The sequence below is a fragment of the Oryctolagus cuniculus genome, chromosome 13 (assembly GCF_964237555.1).
Source record: "Oryctolagus cuniculus chromosome 13, mOryCun1.1, whole genome shotgun sequence".
Taxonomy (NCBI): Eukaryota; Metazoa; Chordata; class Mammalia; order Lagomorpha; family Leporidae; genus Oryctolagus; species Oryctolagus cuniculus.
The window spans coordinates 50,360,296-50,377,486 of NC_091444.1; the positions used below are offsets into that span (position 1 = coordinate 50,360,296).

General features: G+C 48.1%; 1 protein-coding gene and 1 long non-coding RNA gene across 4 annotated transcripts in view; one reads left to right on the forward strand and one right to left on the reverse strand.

Annotated features, from left to right (window-relative positions):
• Positions 1 to 2,716, forward strand: part of CAPN9 (calpain 9) — a 44,964-nt gene extending 42,248 nt beyond the window's left edge. The window contains exons 20-21 of the mRNA XM_070054954.1: positions 914 to 972; positions 2,159 to 2,716. Of these exons, the coding sequence (XP_069911055.1) occupies positions 914 to 972; positions 2,159 to 2,185 (86 nt within the window). The 3' untranslated portion in view covers positions 2,186 to 2,716. The remainder of the gene's footprint in view (positions 1 to 913; positions 973 to 2,158) is intronic.
• Positions 1 to 15,436, reverse strand: part of LOC138844869 (uncharacterized) — a 38,517-nt gene extending 23,081 nt beyond the window's left edge. For 2 of the 3 annotated variants that reach the window (XR_011381273.1, XR_011381272.1), the window contains exon 1: positions 15,152 to 15,436. This is a non-coding gene — a long non-coding RNA (uncharacterized lncRNA). Of the gene's footprint in view, positions 1 to 12,918; positions 13,310 to 15,151 lie in introns of those variants that run through there. The other variant, XR_011381271.1, reaches the window with a different exon arrangement.
• Positions 15,437 to 17,191: the final 1,755 nt, after the last annotated feature.

Consider the following 17,191-nt stretch of genomic DNA (forward strand, 5'->3'; position numbering starts at 1 on the left):
GAAAGACTCCCAGGGGGCTTCAGAGCTCCACCCGCAGCCTCGGGAACTGTCTACTTACTGACTGGCTTTTGTTTCCCCCACCCTGGAGCATTTAGTAACAATTCCCAGAAATCCTGCGCTTTCGTCTGTAAGTATCTTGAACTGCTGCTTGTTTTTAGCAGAACTGTCACGTCATTCGCACACCTAACAAAGTTCCCAGGAAATCCTCAGCGCCATCCAGTGCCCCGTCAAGGTCGTCCTCTTCCAGCTTTGTGGTTGACTTGGGATCCAAACTAGGTCCACTCACTGCATGTGGCCGGCGGGTCTCGGTTGTTTCAGGACAGCCCACCTCCCCCTTCCTGATGTGCTCTTGATTGGCAGGTGGAGCCAAGGGTGGTTGGCTCCACCTCTTCCTAAGAAGGCTGAGGCCCAGACAGAAAAGCACTTTGTCCAGCTTACCTGAGGCATAGACCCCGTGCCCAGCTCGGCCCTGACCCCCTCCTCACCTGGCTCATCCACAGCCCCTGCCCAACAGGGACTCCTGGAGAGACAGTCTCCTGCAGAACTCCTGCTCAGTCTCCTGCAGAACTTGATGTGCGCATGCTTTTCTCTGGGGTCCGTGGGTTCCCAGGGACCTGTTACACCGAGGGGTTAAGACTGGGGAGATGTGTGGCCCCAGGAGCTGGGACACTGAGTGGCGCACTGCTGGTGACAGCTCGGCTACCACTCTTGGGACCACCGGCTTCCGCAGGACAGCGAGAAGCTTCGCCCGGTGGAGCTAACTGTCCGGCCTGCCTCTCCGGAACAATCCCTGTTTGCCACCAGAGGGAGCAGCTCCCTCGCAGGCTCCACAGAAGGGCCCTTTGGTCACCGGCAACAAACCTGACCAAGGAATTTTGTCTACAATGATGCCTTCTCGTGTCTGTCCTCCCAGGGGTGTTCCAGGCTCTCAGTACGAAGAACAAGGAGTTCATTCATCTCAATATAAACGAGGTATGGCCAAGCCAGATCTGCCGTGCAGGGACCTTGCCAGGGCCCGGCAGAGTCCACCCTGCACAAATGCTTGCTGAGTGTGTGGTTTCGTGTGCGGGGGTAACACTTAGCTGTGGGGGTGATCCCAATAATGAAACAGCTAATGCTTTGGTGGTGTTATGCATAATCACTCCAATAATCCTGAGAGCGAAGCACCCTGGTATCCCTATTTCACAGAGCTGGAAACTGAGGCATAGACAAATCAAATCAGGTGGGCTCCTCAGCCTGCCTGCTTTCTGGCTTCCAACTTGCTCACTCCCCTTGCTCATGTTGCCCTGTGGTTCCCGCAGTGTGTGTGTGTGTGTGCGCACGTGTGCACCGGAACCCTGTGAAATGCCGGTGATGATGGTGGGGCTGGGAGAGCATGGGTCCGAGTTCCAGAGCCGTGGAGGAAGGACTTCAGTGCCAGGGCATTTCAGCGGTCCTCTCTCCTGCCGCTCAGAGCGTGGTCTGTGGGCCAGCTGCCTGGGCATCGCCTCCGGGAGCTTGACAGAAGTGCAGAGTCCCAGGCGCTGCCCCAGACCGACTCCATCACGAGCTGGTTTTCACAGGATCCCCAGGCGTTACAGTCTGAGGACACTGGGGACACAAGGCAGACTGCAGCACTTTCCCTCTGTGATTTCTGTGGTGGGGTTTCCCTTCCGTTTCTGCAAGGACAAGAAGTGAGGAGGAAGTCCCACTCTGTCCACCGGCCACAGAACCTGCTGCTCTTCCTGCAGCCCCTCTGTGATGTAGGGTCGCCTTCCTCCCACCCCCGCCCGGGGAGGCCGCCCCGCGCCAGAGGAGAACAGTTTCTGCCCACAGTGCCCCAGCGAGGCTGTCCTGTTGACAAGGAGAAAGCAGTTCCACCTCTCTCTGTCCCACCCTCTGTGCTTCATGCGCGTTCAATCAGAAAGGATCTCTGGACAATTTCAAGTGAGGAAAATTCATTTACTCTAAGCACACGCACACACACACACACACACACACACACAGAGCTTCCTGTTGAGGCAGGAATCCAGGCTTGTAGCGAAAATGACCAGAGAGCAGAGCTCCTATGGCCTAATCAAACTGGGACCACTCCTGTGCCTGGTAAGGGTGTGGAATAACGAAAGCCCTCATTTCTCTCTCTCTCTCTCCCCTCTGTTTCTGTTTCTTTTATTCCTAGTTCATCAACTTGACAATGAACATCTAAGGCTCTCCTGCTGTGGATACAGCCTGCCCAGCTGCGTCTTGGCTTTTGGAGCACGAACTTCAGAACTGCCACGGCCGCAGAGCTGTCAGTCATGTCCAAGGCTCTCCCTGCCCTGTCGTCCAGCTCTCCCCTCCCCCACCTTGATCTGGGAAGAATGACACAGATTCAGCTCCATTCTCTGGTTTGCACTACTTCCTTGTACGATCACTGCCTTAGGGTAATGGATGGGACTCCTTGCCCCTTGCAGCCAGCTAGCATTTCCTCCCTCTGCTCCCCCTACCTTTGCCTGCTAATAATTATTCAAAGCTCCAGTCCCTGGAATCCTGGCTTCAATGTAGCTTCAATCATCAGATTCAGATAGTCTCTATAAGATGATGTTTTCCTAAACATGCGTGTGCGGAATTGGATGAGAAGGTCAAGGTGTGAGGTCTTAGCTAAGCATTTTCTACATCGCTATGTGTGTCTCCTCATTGGGGCAGACATCAGAGTATTCTAGCCTCTAATAAAAGTGGATCAACATGAAAATCTCTACCTCTTCCTCCTCCAAGAGCTGGTAATTAAGACAGTCCATCCGGTCCAGACAGCCTTTGTGTCCAAAGCTTTGCATGAGAAGACAAATGCTTTGTGCCTCACTTTGGCTTTCTGGCACCAAATGGGAACTCTCACTGAATTAGAATAATGGGAAGCAGCATAATAAAAAATAGTATGCGTAAACACTGGCTCTCTCTTCTTGTGGCAGGTGAGGTGCAAGATGAGGGCCAGGAGATGACAAGAGGGCTGTGGGGGAAAGACTGGAAGGAAGGGCAAGTTAGCAGTGAAGCTTCCCAATAACCTGGTCTCCTACTCTGGCTAACGAAGCTGGGGCACCATGGTTTCTTCCTTCCTTTCCCAACCATTTCCTGGGCTTCCCAGCAGTGAACACAGGACAGGAGCAGTCCTAGGATCAGGCCCTGAGGGGGAGCACACCAGGACGGCCACGTGCCCGCCACCTCTTATGCTTGCTTTGTGCCCGCTCCCATGGGCTCATGCTGCCACCATACTGCGTGTTAAATGTTGTGACTGTGAACCCTGCTCAGAGATGAAACTTGCAGGGGTCCTCACTGCCGGAGCCCCTTCTCCTACTGTTCTCTCTGCGGCGTACTTTGAGGTCGTTATGTCCACAAGCACACAGCCATTTCTCGCCTGATTTTTCCAGGACTGGAAGGGCACATGCTGGTGTCTGTGAGGAGGGCATCCTGCTTCCCCTTCCAGCTGTGTGTCCCTGGGAAACTTGTTAACGTCTCTAAGACTTAATTTCCTCAACTCTGCAGGGATCTTGCGGTGAACATTCAGTCGTGAGCAGAAATCACCTGTCACAGTGCTTGACCCGGAACAGGCACTCACTACCTAAGGCTCATTCTCTTTTCTCATTCCCTGCAAAAGCCAGTGTTTTTCTAAATACCTGAAAGAGTTAGATCTTATCAAATGCATTTGCTTTACCTCTGTTCTTCATTGTGGGAACGTAAGGGTTATAGAAGAATCAGTTCTGAGCTCTCGATGAGGTTAGGTGGACAGACTCATGATCGTGAGCCCAGAACCACGAGGAAGAGTGTGCGTGCAGCTTCTATTTCTGAATTCTACGGTCTGATAAGTGATACCCACAAGCCAACGAAGATGTTTCACATGCATGAGTTTGACTGACTGTAATTAGAGTTATTTTACAATTTATCACTCAAACCAAAAGCCTCTAGGTGTAATAAGAGTGATGTTAATTATTACAGCAGGAGAGCAGATGTGAACTGGAACTTTCTTTGGAAAATGAGGATTTATAGCCCCCCTAATTACACCCATCATCACCTGTGTGACATACGCTTGAGGTGTTGCTACACCCAAAATTCATGCCCTGCTATCTCTAAATTCGGCATAGTATAAATGAGCTGCCAAGCAACTGATAACATTTCTTATGCACCAAGATCACATGAGACATGAAAAGATACCTGGGCACATCAGAGTTGAATTGTTCAAAGGAAAAGAGAAAAAGTGACATGAGAAAAATAACATTATCTACAGGAAGCAACAATAATGCAATTGAAGTGACTTATCAGAAATAATGGATGATAGAGGCAGTCATACAAAAGGTCAAAAGAAAAACACATTCAGTCATCATTTTGTTTTTCCAGCAAAATCACAAAAATGGAGGAACAATAAAGATATTTTCAGATAAACGAAGCCTGGGAGATTGACTAGGATCATATCTGCCGCTGAAAAAATATAAGGGGATTTCCTTCGGGGTAAAAGGCCCTGGATGATAATGTGAACCTTCAGAAAGAAATAAGCTCTGGAAATGTGCGTAAATATAAAACGCTGATCATTTTTTCTGGGGACCAGCGCTGTGGCTCAGGGGTTAAGCTGCGACCTGCAGCACCAACATCCCATATGGGTGCCGGTTTGGGTCCCGGCTGCTCCACTTCCAATACAGCTCCATGCTAATGCACCTGGGGAAGCAGTGGAGGATGGCCCAGGTCCTTGGGGCCTGCACCTACATGGGAGACCCAGAAGGAGATCCTGGCTTCTGGCTTCAGCCTGGCCCAATCCTTGCCATTTCAGCCACTTGGGAAGTGAACCAGCAGATGGAAGATCTCTCTCTGTCTCTTCTCTCTCTTTCTCTCTCTCTTTCTAACTCTACCTTTCAAATAAATAAGTACATCTTTTTTCTTAAAGATTCATTTATTTACTTGAAAGTCAGAGTTATACAGAGAAAGAAGGAGCAGAGGGGGGGGAGAGAGAGAGAGAGAGAGAGAGATCTTACATCCAATGGTTCACTCCCCAGTTAGCCACAATGGCCAGAGCCGTGCTGATCCAAAGCCAGGAGCCAGAAGCTTCTTCTGGGTCTCCCAGGTAGGTGCAGGGGTCCAAGGACTTGGGCCATCTTCTACTGCTTTCCCATGCCATAACAGAGAGCTAGATCGGAAGTGGAGCAGCCAGGAATCGAACTAGCGCCAATAGGGGATGCTGGCACTAAAGGTGGCAGCTTTACCTGCTATGTCACAGCGCCAGCCCCAATAAGTAAATCTTTAAAAGAAAAATAAAATTTTTTTCTCTTTTATTCTGCTAACTTTGTAAAATATAGGAGATTATGTAAAGCAGTTGGATTTTTAACAGACAATGAGATGTATGATAATAGCTCAAAGCAAACAGAGGGAACAAAGTTGTATTGGAGCAATATTTCAATATTTTATTGGGATTAAATCAGTATTTCTTGAAGCAGATGGTGGTATGGAACAAATAGGACTTAGTTCCCCAAATTCACACGGACCTTTAAACCCCAAAGTCCTATGCTAACAATCAATTAATGCTAATGAGTGATTAATTAGGGTTGCCATTTGATTTAATTATGAATGCAAGCAGGTTCGTCCAGTGAGTGCTTGCCCTTGGAAGACAGTTCCCATGAAAGGGTTGGTTATTGCAGCCAAGTTTAACCTCGTCTCTTTCTGGGCTTCCTGGATTACCACGTGATCAGTCCTCTGCACATACACATCCACCACTGCCAGCCTCCATCAGATGCCAGACTAATAAGGTCTCCTGACCTTGGACTATGAACCTCCACATTTTAAGCCAAAATATTTTCCTTTCCAACAAGCTCCTCTTAAGTATTTTAGTTAAAGTGGCAAAAAGCTGACCAATACAGATGGTGACAAATTAGCCTACAGAGCAACCACTATGAAAATGTAACTCAAAAATACAGAGCTGAGAAATCAAAACAGTATATTTAAAAACTATTTGGCAGGCCAGTGTTAATCCACCACCTGTGTTGCTGGCATCTCATATGAGTGTTGGTCCAAGTTGCAGCTGCTGCACTTCTGAACCAGCTCCTTGCTAATGCACCTAGGAAAACAGCAGCATACATCCCTAATGCTTGGGCCCCTGCCACTCACATGGGAGACCCAGACAGAGTTCCAAGATCTGACTTTGGTTTGGCTCAGCCCTGGCCTTTATGTGCAGTTGAAGAGTGAACCTGCAGATGAAAGATATCTCTCTCGCTTTCTCCCTCTTTCTGTAAACTCTCCCTTTCAAATAAAGAAACCTTTGGGGAAAGAGGGAGAGAGAGAAATTAAACCCAAGAAAGCAAAAGAAAAGAACTAAAGAAAACAGAAGAGTATAGAGCAAATCAAGTAAGTAAAAAGTTTGTTCTTAGAAAAGATTAACAAAATTAATAAGGTTTTAGCTATCTGATACAAAAATAGAAAAGATACAAGCTAACAAAAATCAGGAATGTTAAGAGGACATCAACTTAACACCAACAAACTAGACTTAGATGAAATGGAAAATTCCTAGAAGGAAATTGCCAAAATTGATTAAGAAGAAACTGAGAAGCCTGAATAGACCTGTAACAAGAAAAGAAACTTAAATAATAGTTTGAAAAATCTTCCCATGAACAAAACCCCAGGCCCAGATAATTCCACTGGTAAATTCCATGTAGTAGTTAAGGAAGAAATAATATTAACCTTACAAAGCTACTTTAGAGGGCCGGCGCCGCGGCTCACTAGGCTAATCCTCCGCCTGCGGCGCCAGCACACCGGGTTCTAGTCCCGGTCGGGGCACCGGATTCTGTCCCGGTTGCCCCTCTTCCAGGCCAGCTCTCTGCTATGGCCTGGGAGTGCAGTGGAGGATGGCCCAAGTGCTTGGGTCCTGCACCCCATGGGAGACCAGGAAAAGCACCTGGCTCCTGGCTTCAGATCAGTGCGATACGCTGGCCACAACGCACCTGCCGCGGCGGCCATTGGAGGGTGAACCAACGGCAAAAAGGAAGACCTTTCTCTCTGTCTCTCTCTCTCTCACTGTCCACTCTGCCTGTCAAAAAAAAAAAAAAAAGCTACTTTAGAGGAAGAGAGAAGATCTCCATTCATTCTGTGAGGCTAGTAGTGCCCTAAGAAAACCAGAGATAGACAGCAAAAGACACTACAGACCAAAGTCCCCATTTTGCAATAATTCTTAACAAACATCATCAAACAAAATCCAAAAGCACATAGGAAAGATTACACACCCTGAACAAATAAGATTTATCCCAGGAATGCAAGGTTGGTTTAACATCCAAAAATCAATGAGTACAACATGGTAACAGAATAAATGACAAAAACCTCATGACCATCTCAATAGATATAGAAAAAGTATCCAATAAAATCCAATACCTTTCATGATTAAAACTCTTTAAAGAAACTAACAATCAACAGAAGATTTCTCAATTTCATAAAGGTAATCCATGAAAAACCTATAGCTAACACCGTACTTAATGGTAAAAGACTGAATGCTTCCCCAAAGATCTGAAATAAGGCAAAGTTATCAGTGTTACCACTTCTATTCCACATCTCTAGCAGTTCTATCCCATGTATCAGGACAATAAAAAAGCAATGGAATGCACACAAATTAGAAAGGAAGAGGTTAGGGCCAGCGCCGTGGCTCACTAGGCTAATCCTCCACCTTGCGGCGCCGGCACACCGGGTTCTAGTCCCGGTTGGGGCGCCGGATTCTGTCCCGGTTGCCCCTCTTCCAGGCCAGCTCTCTGCATATGGCCAGGGAGTGCAGTGGAGGATGGCCCAGGTGCTTGGGCCCTGCACCCCATGGGAGACCAGGAAAAGCACCTGGATCCTGGCTCCTGCCATCGGATCAGCGCGGTGCACCGGCTGCAGCGGCGGCCATTGGAGGGTGAACCAACGGCAAAGGAAGACCTTTCTCTCTGTCTCTCTTTCTCTCTCACTGTCCACTCTGCCTGTCAAAAAAAAAAAAAAAATTTAAAAAAAAAAAAAAAAAGAAAGGAAGAGGTTAATCTGTCTTTATTCACAAGTGTCATGAATCTGTATGCAGAAAATCTTGAAGATACTATGTAGAAACTGCACAAAGTAGGTACATGAAGAGCAAGACTGTTACATAAAGAACAAAGTACATGTTTGGTTTTAAACTTACCAAAATGCAACAATAATCAAGAGAGTATAGTTTGGGCTTAAGGAAAAAGATACAGATAAATTGAAAAGAATAAAAATCTAGAAATAAACTCTTTAAACTTTTGTCAATTGATTTGTTTACAATTGTTCAAAATTAATTCAATGGGGGAGATGATAGTATTTTTAACAAATGGTCCTGGAATAACTTGATATCCATATGCAAAAAAATAAAGGGGGACTTAGATTTTATTTCACACTATATACAAAAATCAACTTCAGGGGCCGGTGCTGTGGCGTAGCAGGTAAAGCCTCTGCCTGCAGTGCCGGCATCCCAAATGGGCACTGGTTTGAGTCCCAGCTGCTCCACTTCTGATCCAGCTCTCTGCTATAGCCTGTGAAAGTAGTAGAAGATGGCCCAGGTACTTGGACCGCTGCACCTGCATAGGTGACCCGGAAGAAGCTCCTGGCTCCTGGCTTCCGATCAGCACAGCTTCGGCCACTGAGGCCATCTGGGGAGTGAACCAGTGGATGTAAGACCTCTCTCTCTGCCTCTGTCTCTGCCTCTCTGTTACTCTGCCTTTCAAATAAATAAATAAATCTTTTTTAAAAAAATCTAAATGTGTCAGACCTAAATGTAAGAGCTAAAACTGAGCAGTTTTCTATAAAACAAACCTCAGAATTAGGACTAGGTTTTTGAGATCTTGGACTAGCCAAAAATTTCTTAGCTATGACAACAAAAGTGTAAGTCATAGGAGAAAATTTTTGGTAAATTAGACTTCATTGAAATTAAAATTTTTTCCTTGCAAAAGGTACATTATAAAAATAAAAGCCACAAACTGCAAGAAAACATTCACAAATCGTATGTCTGATAAATGAGGTTATGTATCCAGAATATATAGACTTCAACTCAAGAAGACAATGATCCAAGTTCTTAAATGGGCAAAGATTTAAATCAATATTTCTCCAAAGAAGATATACAAACGACTAATAAGCACATGAAAAGATGTTTAATATCATCCGTCTTTTAAGAAATACGTCCCCACACACACCCATTAAAGCCCCAAAGTTGGTGATAATGAGAAAGACTGACTATAGCAAGTGTTGATGAGGATTATCAGAATCTGAAAGCCACATCTCCTGCTGGTGGGAATGTGTAGAAGTACAGCCACAGGGCCAACGATGTGGCATTGTAGGTTAAGCACCCGCCTGCGGCGCTGGCATTCCACATAGACGCCAGTTAAACTTCCCATCCAGCTCCCTGCCGATGGCTGGGAAAGCAGTGGAAGATGGCCCAGGTGCTTGGGCCATTGCACCCCTGTGACAGACCTGGAAGAGGCTCCTGACTCATGGCTTCAAATCGGCCCAGCTCTGGCAATTGCAGCCATTTGGGAAGTTAACCAGCAAATGGAAGACTTCTCTCACTGTCTCTCTGTCTCTCTCTATCTGTAATTCTGCCTTTCAAGTAAATAAATAAATCTTAAAAAAAAAAAAAACTGTACAGCTACTTTGAAAACCAGTTTGGTAGTTTTTAAAAAGTTAGACATACACTTACCATTTAAATTAGCAGTTCCAATTCTCCCCAAGAAAAATGAAAATATACATATATATGCACAAATACTTATATATGAATATCGCAGCATTATTTTTAAAGCCAAAAACTGAAAATGGCTCATCAACTGATGAGTGGATAAATAAAAATTCTTACCAAGGGATATATTTATCAACAAAAATGAACAGACTATTACTGCTACAAAAGAGCACTCCAAAATATTTCGAGAAAAATGATTCCAAAAAAAAGCTATTTTTGGGGCCAGCGCTGTGGTGTAGCGGGTAAAGCTGCCATCTGCAGTCCCAGCATCCCATATGTGTGCTGGTTCGAGATCTGGCTGCTCCACTTCCTATCCAGCTCTCTGCTATGGCCTGGGAAAGCAGTAGAAGATGGCCCAAGTCCTTGGACCCCTGCACCCATGTGGGAGACCCAGAAGAAGCTCCTGGCTCCTGGCTTTGAATTGGCGCAGCTCCGGCTGATGCGGCCATCTGGGGAGTGAACCAGCGGATGGAAGGCCTCTCTCTCTCTTTCTCTCTCTCTCTCTCTCTGCCTCTGAATCTCTGTAACCTTGCCTTTCAAATAAATAATTAAATCTTTTTTAAAAAAAAAGAGATTTTTATTTTGGTGCAAAAAGCCTTCAAATCCATGCATAGTGTTTTCATAATATGCACTTCCCATGAGATTTCTGAAATACCTCAATTTACATAGACTGCAAGGAAGGGCAAATCTATAAATATTAAAAAAAAAAAAAAACAGATTAGTGATTGCTTGGGGCAGGAGGGAATTTTTTGAGATGATAGAAATGCTCTAAAACAGGGCCGGCGCCGCGGCTCGCTAGGCTAATCCTCCGCCTTGCGGCGCCGGCACACCGGGTTCTAGTCCCGGTTGGGGCGCCGGATTCTGTCCCAGTTGCCCCTCTTCCAGGCCAGCTCTCTGCTGTGGCCAGGGAGTGCAGTGGAGGATGGCCCAAGTGCTTGGGCCCTGCACCCCACGGGAGACCAGGAGAAGTACCTGGCTCCTGCCATCGGATCAGCGCGGTGCGCCGGCCGCAGCGCGCCGGCCGCGGCGGCCATTGGAGGGTGAACCAACGGCAAAGGAAGACCTTTCTCTCTGTCTCTCTTTCTCTCTCACTGTCCACTCTGCCTGTCAAAAAAAAAAAAAAAAAAAAAGAAAGAAAAAGAAATGCTCTAAAACTAGATTAGGATGATGGTTACACAACTCTATAAATTTACTAGACAGCACTTTTTTGATATATTTATGATGGGTATGTTTTGTGCTATGTAGGTTATAGCTCAGTGGAGCTGTCAATAAAAAATATGTGGTCCATGTGATAAGACAGAGACGGAGAAGGGAGAGGGTAATAAACAGATAAGAAACGCTGAGCTAATCCATATCCACCTTAGTGACTAGTGTTAAATCAACTTACATGGAATCCATACTTGTGCTTTTTCTTGGTTTCCAGAACTGTTGCTTTCACTCATCTTTTGTGGGACAGGAGTTTTTGAGGGCAGTGGCCAGCAACCCAACAAAATACAATTTGAGCTGAGCTGGGACATATCTTAGTAAGCTAAGCTGTCTATGAAGTTACAAGTTGTTGATAAGAGACATCGGCTTGGTCCTTCCCTGACTGCAGGGTGATCTTTACAACGGTAAAGCAAAACAAAACAAACACAAACCTTCCCTCTCTGCACGTGGTGAGGTGGATGAAAGTTTCAGGCTTACGGAAGGATGTTCTTGGGGGATATTCAGCACAGAGAGAGGGAGGGCAGGTTTTATGATCTTGAAGGGAGGACTCCTCCCCCTGAGAGCAGCTGCCTGTTCAGCTGGGAGGGCTCAGCACACAAGGAGTAGCCCTTGATATCTGTGGATCTTAACCTCCCTGAGCTCAAATGGTACAATGGTTAATAAACTGACGTCCTGCGTGTGATAGCCCAGTGGAACACGGAACAGTCTAACTCCTCAACAAAGTGCAATACTCACACGATGGGGAAAAATTCTCTAAGCAGAACCCTACAAGCCCAGAGACAGACAGAACAGGAGCACCCTGTGGGTCACAGTAAACAGGGTCACTCTTAGAGCCCTATTATGTCAGGCCACTGTCCCCAGCTTCCCTCCCACAGGGTAGTCCCCAGGCCCAACATCCATGCCCTGTGCGCACATCTAAAGAGCATGCACCCAGCCAGAGGGAATGGACACTTTCCCTATGGGTCCTCAGGCCAGAAGCCTTGGGCCCTCGCCTAGGGGGAGCCCCAGGCCACAGTCACCTTTATCTGAAATGCAGAGCCTGCCCTGAGCTCCTCTCCATCCTCTCCCGTAAAGAGCCACATGGTGCAATGAGGAGCCAGGGCTTCAGAAAAACCAGAGCGTGTGACTCGGTTAGCAGGCCAAGATTGCTGGTGCCAGCCCAATTCAATGTACTGGATCCTTTGTGGAAACAAAGCACCATTCTACTGAGAGCCAAGAGTGCCTGCCAAGTGCTGCTGGCTGCGAGGGCTGCCCGATCGCCACAGCTGTTGAGTCAGTCGTGGGCTGTGCTGGCTGTTGACACCGGCCTGGGGGCATGGTCCTAGCTACACAGTGCCTTTCTGAGTGGGAGGAGGAGCGGGAGAGGGAGAGAGAGAGGGAGAGAGAGATTCCATGGTACCTGAAACGCCGCAGAGTCTACGGAGGAAACTTACTGGCTCACGACCAGTAGGACTCACTCCACTGGGGGAAAGTTACTCTCTCCAAGGAAAGGAAAGAGCCATAGTCCAGAAGCTGAGGCTCATGGAGCAAATACAAGCTCATGCAACAGAAATGGCATTGGATTTTGTATTCTAGTCTGCAGTTTCTCTCTCTCCAGCTAGCCGTGTGACCTTGACCATATCCTGCAACCTCTCTGGGCTGCCTTGCACTGTGCGTTCTGTGATTCTTTCGTTCACTCTGGGAACTTGGAGGCCAAGTCTAGTGTGGCTCATTCTTGGCCTGACTGTGTGGGTGGAGAGAGGGGGAGAACAGGGAAGAAGCAGGGTCAGCCCTCCCGAGAGTGCATGTGATTCCCCGATAGTATTAGGGTTCTGAAAAGACTGTGGACCTCCCGGGGTTATTTCTAGGTCACAGCAGGACCTGGTTGCTTCCGGAATGCTGTGTACTTCTGCCTTTCAGTGCCTCCTCCACACGCTCGTCTCTTCCATCTCCTAGGCTTACCAGGTTTGATTTGCCCATACAAGCTTAACGTCTTGTCCCTCACAGTCTATCTCTGATATTCTGCTAAGAGGGCCTCCTACCTGGAGGGTCTCCCATGGTCGTTTCTCAATGCACCAGACAGCTTCCTCTGCTGGGACAGAGCCAGTTGCTTGAAAATGGCCCAATCCAGGGGACGGTGTGTGTCAGCGCCCAGTGAGAGGTCTCCGCAGCACCAGAGCGTCCTGGCCGTGCTCCTCGGCTCTGTGCCCCGTCACACCCAGGCTGCCCCTGCCTTCCTGGACCCCCTCCACAGCGTCACTGCAATGCTGCCCTCTGTTTGTCCCCACTCCAGTGCTGCTGTTCTCGTCTCAGTCCATGTAATCCTCCCGGTTAAGGTTTCTGTTCTTGTGGCTCCGATCACCATTTCTGTGCCAGTTACCAAACCCACGTCTCCACCCTGGCCAGGCTCCTGGACGACACGCTGTAGGGAAGAACCACGTGTGCCCTCGCACCATCTCCATGAGGTCTTTGGCTCTGCTTCTGCATCCTCACCGCCTGCCTGTGACAGCTGCCGGCTAGCCTTGCTGCTGAGACCGGGTTTGTACCTCCTCACTGTCCCAGGAGAGTGCCCAGTCTTCTAGCATGGCCCGGTGTGCCTCTGAGTGCGGCTTGTGCAAGCCCAGAGCCGGGCTGCTGGGTCTCCTATTTGGAACCAAGGTCCTTGGCCTTGCGGAGTCACAGCACTTCCACCATGCTCTTGATCCTGCTCACTGCAATGAGGACTGGGAGCAACTCAACGGCAAGGGCAGGGGCAAGTGGATCTCACTCCTGTGTGCCTCAAGTGCCCAGCACAGCTTCTGCCCAGTTCATGTTGGAACAGAGGCATGAAGGGAAATCCTGAATTCAGAATACTACGTGGAGCCAGTGTTGTGACACAGCGGCTTAAGCTTCTCCCTGTGGCGCTGGCGTCCTGTACCTGAGCAACAGTTCTAGTCTTGGCACTCCACTCCCAATGTAGCTTCCTGCTAATGCACCTGGTAAGGTAGTTGGGTTAATTTTTCCCACTAAAGGCTCAACCAGAAAAGCCAAAATAAAAAAAAACCTGCTGATTTAAAGATATGTAATCTCAGTTATATCTAAAACATACCTTTTGCCAGGAAACATAACATACTCACGGTATTCTAGGATCAGGGCATGAGGGAGCCATTATTAAGCCTAATACAATTCATGCTCTGTCCTTCCTCCATTTCTGTCTGTTGCACAGACACACCCACAAGCCTGCACCTAATGTTACACCACAAAGACTGGGAATGTCAAAGAGTTCCTGATTTTGCCCGGGATGTCAGGGTCCAGGGTAGCCCTCCTGCCCAAGCGTTACCCCATACTTGCTGCCAGCAACTACCACACTGTCAAGACAGAAACAGAGGCTTCTCTCTTTTATTCTATGCCAAGGTCTTCTCTAAGGGCCTTCCTCCTATTGGCAGGACCTAATTGTTCACAGATATCTCACCCAGCAGTGTAGAGTATGGAAAGGTGAGGTTTTAGCTGGGGATTGAGGGGGCAGGCATAGTCACTGCTCGGGACATTCATATCTCCTATCACAGTGCCCCGGATCGAGTTCCAGCTCCCCCACTTCCAATCCAGCTTCCTGCTAATGTGTACCCTGGGAGACAGCAGATGTTGGCTCCAGTACTTGGGCCCCTACCACCCATGTGGAAGACCTGAATGGAGTTCCCGGCTCCTGGCTTCAGCCGGCTCAGCCCCGCTGTTGTGGGAATTTGGAGAATGAACCAACAGATGGAAGATCGCCTATTTCCCTCTGTCACTCTGCCTTTCAAATAAATAAATAGACTAACAAGAAAGAAAGGTGAGTGTGGGGCTGGATGAATTTGGCTGCACCGCCTCTCCTGCCCTCTTCTTTTTTTAAAAGGTTTATTTATTTATTTGAAAGTCAGAGTTACACAGAGGGAGGAGAGGCAGAGAGAGAGGTCTTCCACCTGCTGGTTCACTCCCCAATTGGCCGCAACGACCAAAGCTGCACCCATCCGAAGCCAGGAGCTTCTTCTGGGTCTCCCATGTGGGTGCAGGGGCCCAAGGACTTGGGCCATCTTCTACTACTTTCCCAGGCCATAGCAGAGAGCTGGATCAAAAGTGGAACAGCCGGGTCTTGAAAGGCACCCATATGGGATGCCGGCGCTTCAGGCCAGGGCATTAACCCACTGCTCCACAGCGTCGGCCCTATACTGCCCTCTTGACCAATGGAATCGGTGCACAAGGAGCAATAGTTGAGCAGTGAACCAGGAACCACAGGAATTCAACTTTGGTCGCACTCACCTGAGGTGCTGCTCAGATCCAGACTGTAGAGGGTGGGTCAGGCTTGAGGGCAAGGTGGCCCGTCTGAAGAGGGTGCCATTGGGCTGGCTCTGCAAGGATGGGGAAACCACAGCTCACTTCTGCTGCAGCCACTGGAAGGCCCTGCTGCTGCTGGGGTGGAGAGGCACCTGGTGTGACGCTCACAGGAGCCACAGGGGACAGCTGACAGAAAAGAGCAACTCCCTTCTCCCTCATTGGGCCTTCCAGCCTCCCTCTGGGCCTTCTACTAGAAGAGCTGGCCAAGAAGTGGGCTTAGCCAAGCAGCAGCCTAAACACCACAGGGCAGATTATGCAAAGCTAAGTGTGGGGCTGAGAGACCAGGGCAAACCCTAGATAAGAGGGAAAGAGCCAAGGAGGCACCCACAGTCCCCTCGGTGTGGTGACCTTGCAAGTAGGAACAAAAGGGCCTGAGGGGTAGGGATACAGAATAGCCTTGTTAGCATGTCTCCTTGTGGGGACAGAGCGGGGAAGTGGTCTCACCGCTGAGCCTAGGCTGGGGACAAAGCTGGCTTTCCCTCCCTCGCCCAGCAGCTGGGACAGACACGGGGGATGGTAGTGCACTAGGAGCTTTCCAGTCTGGTCAAGGGAAGGAGCAGCCCGTGCCAAGAATGTGGGCTGTCTACGGGCATTGTGAGTGAGGGACGCTTTCAATGAACAATACAGAAATTTAATTCTCATTTCCCATACCAAGCATATGTGTATATAATTATTCAAGTGGATCATAAATTTTTTATTTTGACTCTCATTCATGTTTCATAGGAAAGACCAGACAGAGTGCCAAGTTTATTCCTGCATGCTGCCCAGAATAAATCTTTCTGGAGAATATATAACTGAGGTGGATGTGTTTTCTAAATACAGAGGTTTTTCTAGGAATTAATTCCTGTGCTTTTCTACAAAAAAAATCAGACGGTCTATAGAATCAGACAACACCAAAGACTGAACCCCACGGGAAACTATGGATTTTAGCTAATGCTGTTGTACTAATGTTGATTCATAAGTCATAACAAATGATAATAACGGGAGAAACTCTGAAGGCAAACGGGGAATGTCGGTGCTTTCTGCTCAATTTCCCTGTAAAACTAGAACTGCTCTAAAACCAAAATTAAGTCTGGCTTAACACTCAGAAGGTAAAAGACCACCTTAATCAGAGGCAAGAGGCTCAGAAGGCTTGTAGATGTGGGGTGGAGTGGGGGGAGATTTTTTTTAAAACATCTTTGAGTCGAATTCTAGGGATGTTTAAGGCCAACTTTTAAGAAATGTAAGGAAATTTCCCTAAATAACACCTTTCTCCTTTACAAAAGCTTTCTGGGGCCAGCGCTGTGACACAATAGGTTAATCCTCCACCTGCAGCACCGGCATTCCATTTGGGCACCAGTTCTAGTCCCAACTGCTCCACTTCCAATCCAGCTCTCTGCTGTGGCCTGGGAAGGCAGTGGAAAATGGCCCAAGCGCTTGGGCTCCTGCACCCGCGTGGGAGACCAGGAAGAAACTCCTGGCTCCTGGCTTCGGATCAGCCCAGCTCCAGTCGTTGTAGGCAATTGGGGAGTGAACCAGTGGGTGCAAGATCTTTGTCTCTCCATCTCTCTGTAACTTTACCTATCAAATAAATAAATTAATTAAAAAAAAAAAAACTTAGTTCTTTTTTCCAATGGCTCTTAAATTGGAATCCATTTCACTACAAATCGTCATCTTTTCTAGCGTTTTCGGCGTCTCACGCTGGCCCCTGGATCGGGATCTGCCCGGGTTCAGGGAGGCAGGCTTGTCCCGCACAGAGTGCAGGGCCATCCAGCCTCGCACTTGCTCTCGTTTGCGGCTGCAGTAGCTATCTGCACTTCACCAAGAACCTCCCTGCATTGGCCATCCTTCGGAACTACGCTTGAGTGGAGTTCTTTTCCCGGACATAAGTGAGGCTGAATTTGTAGCCTCCTTCCAAGATTCTTCAGCATTCTTTCTGAAACGTGGGCCCCGGCAGCTTTGCAGGACATCCTGGGTGTCTGTCCA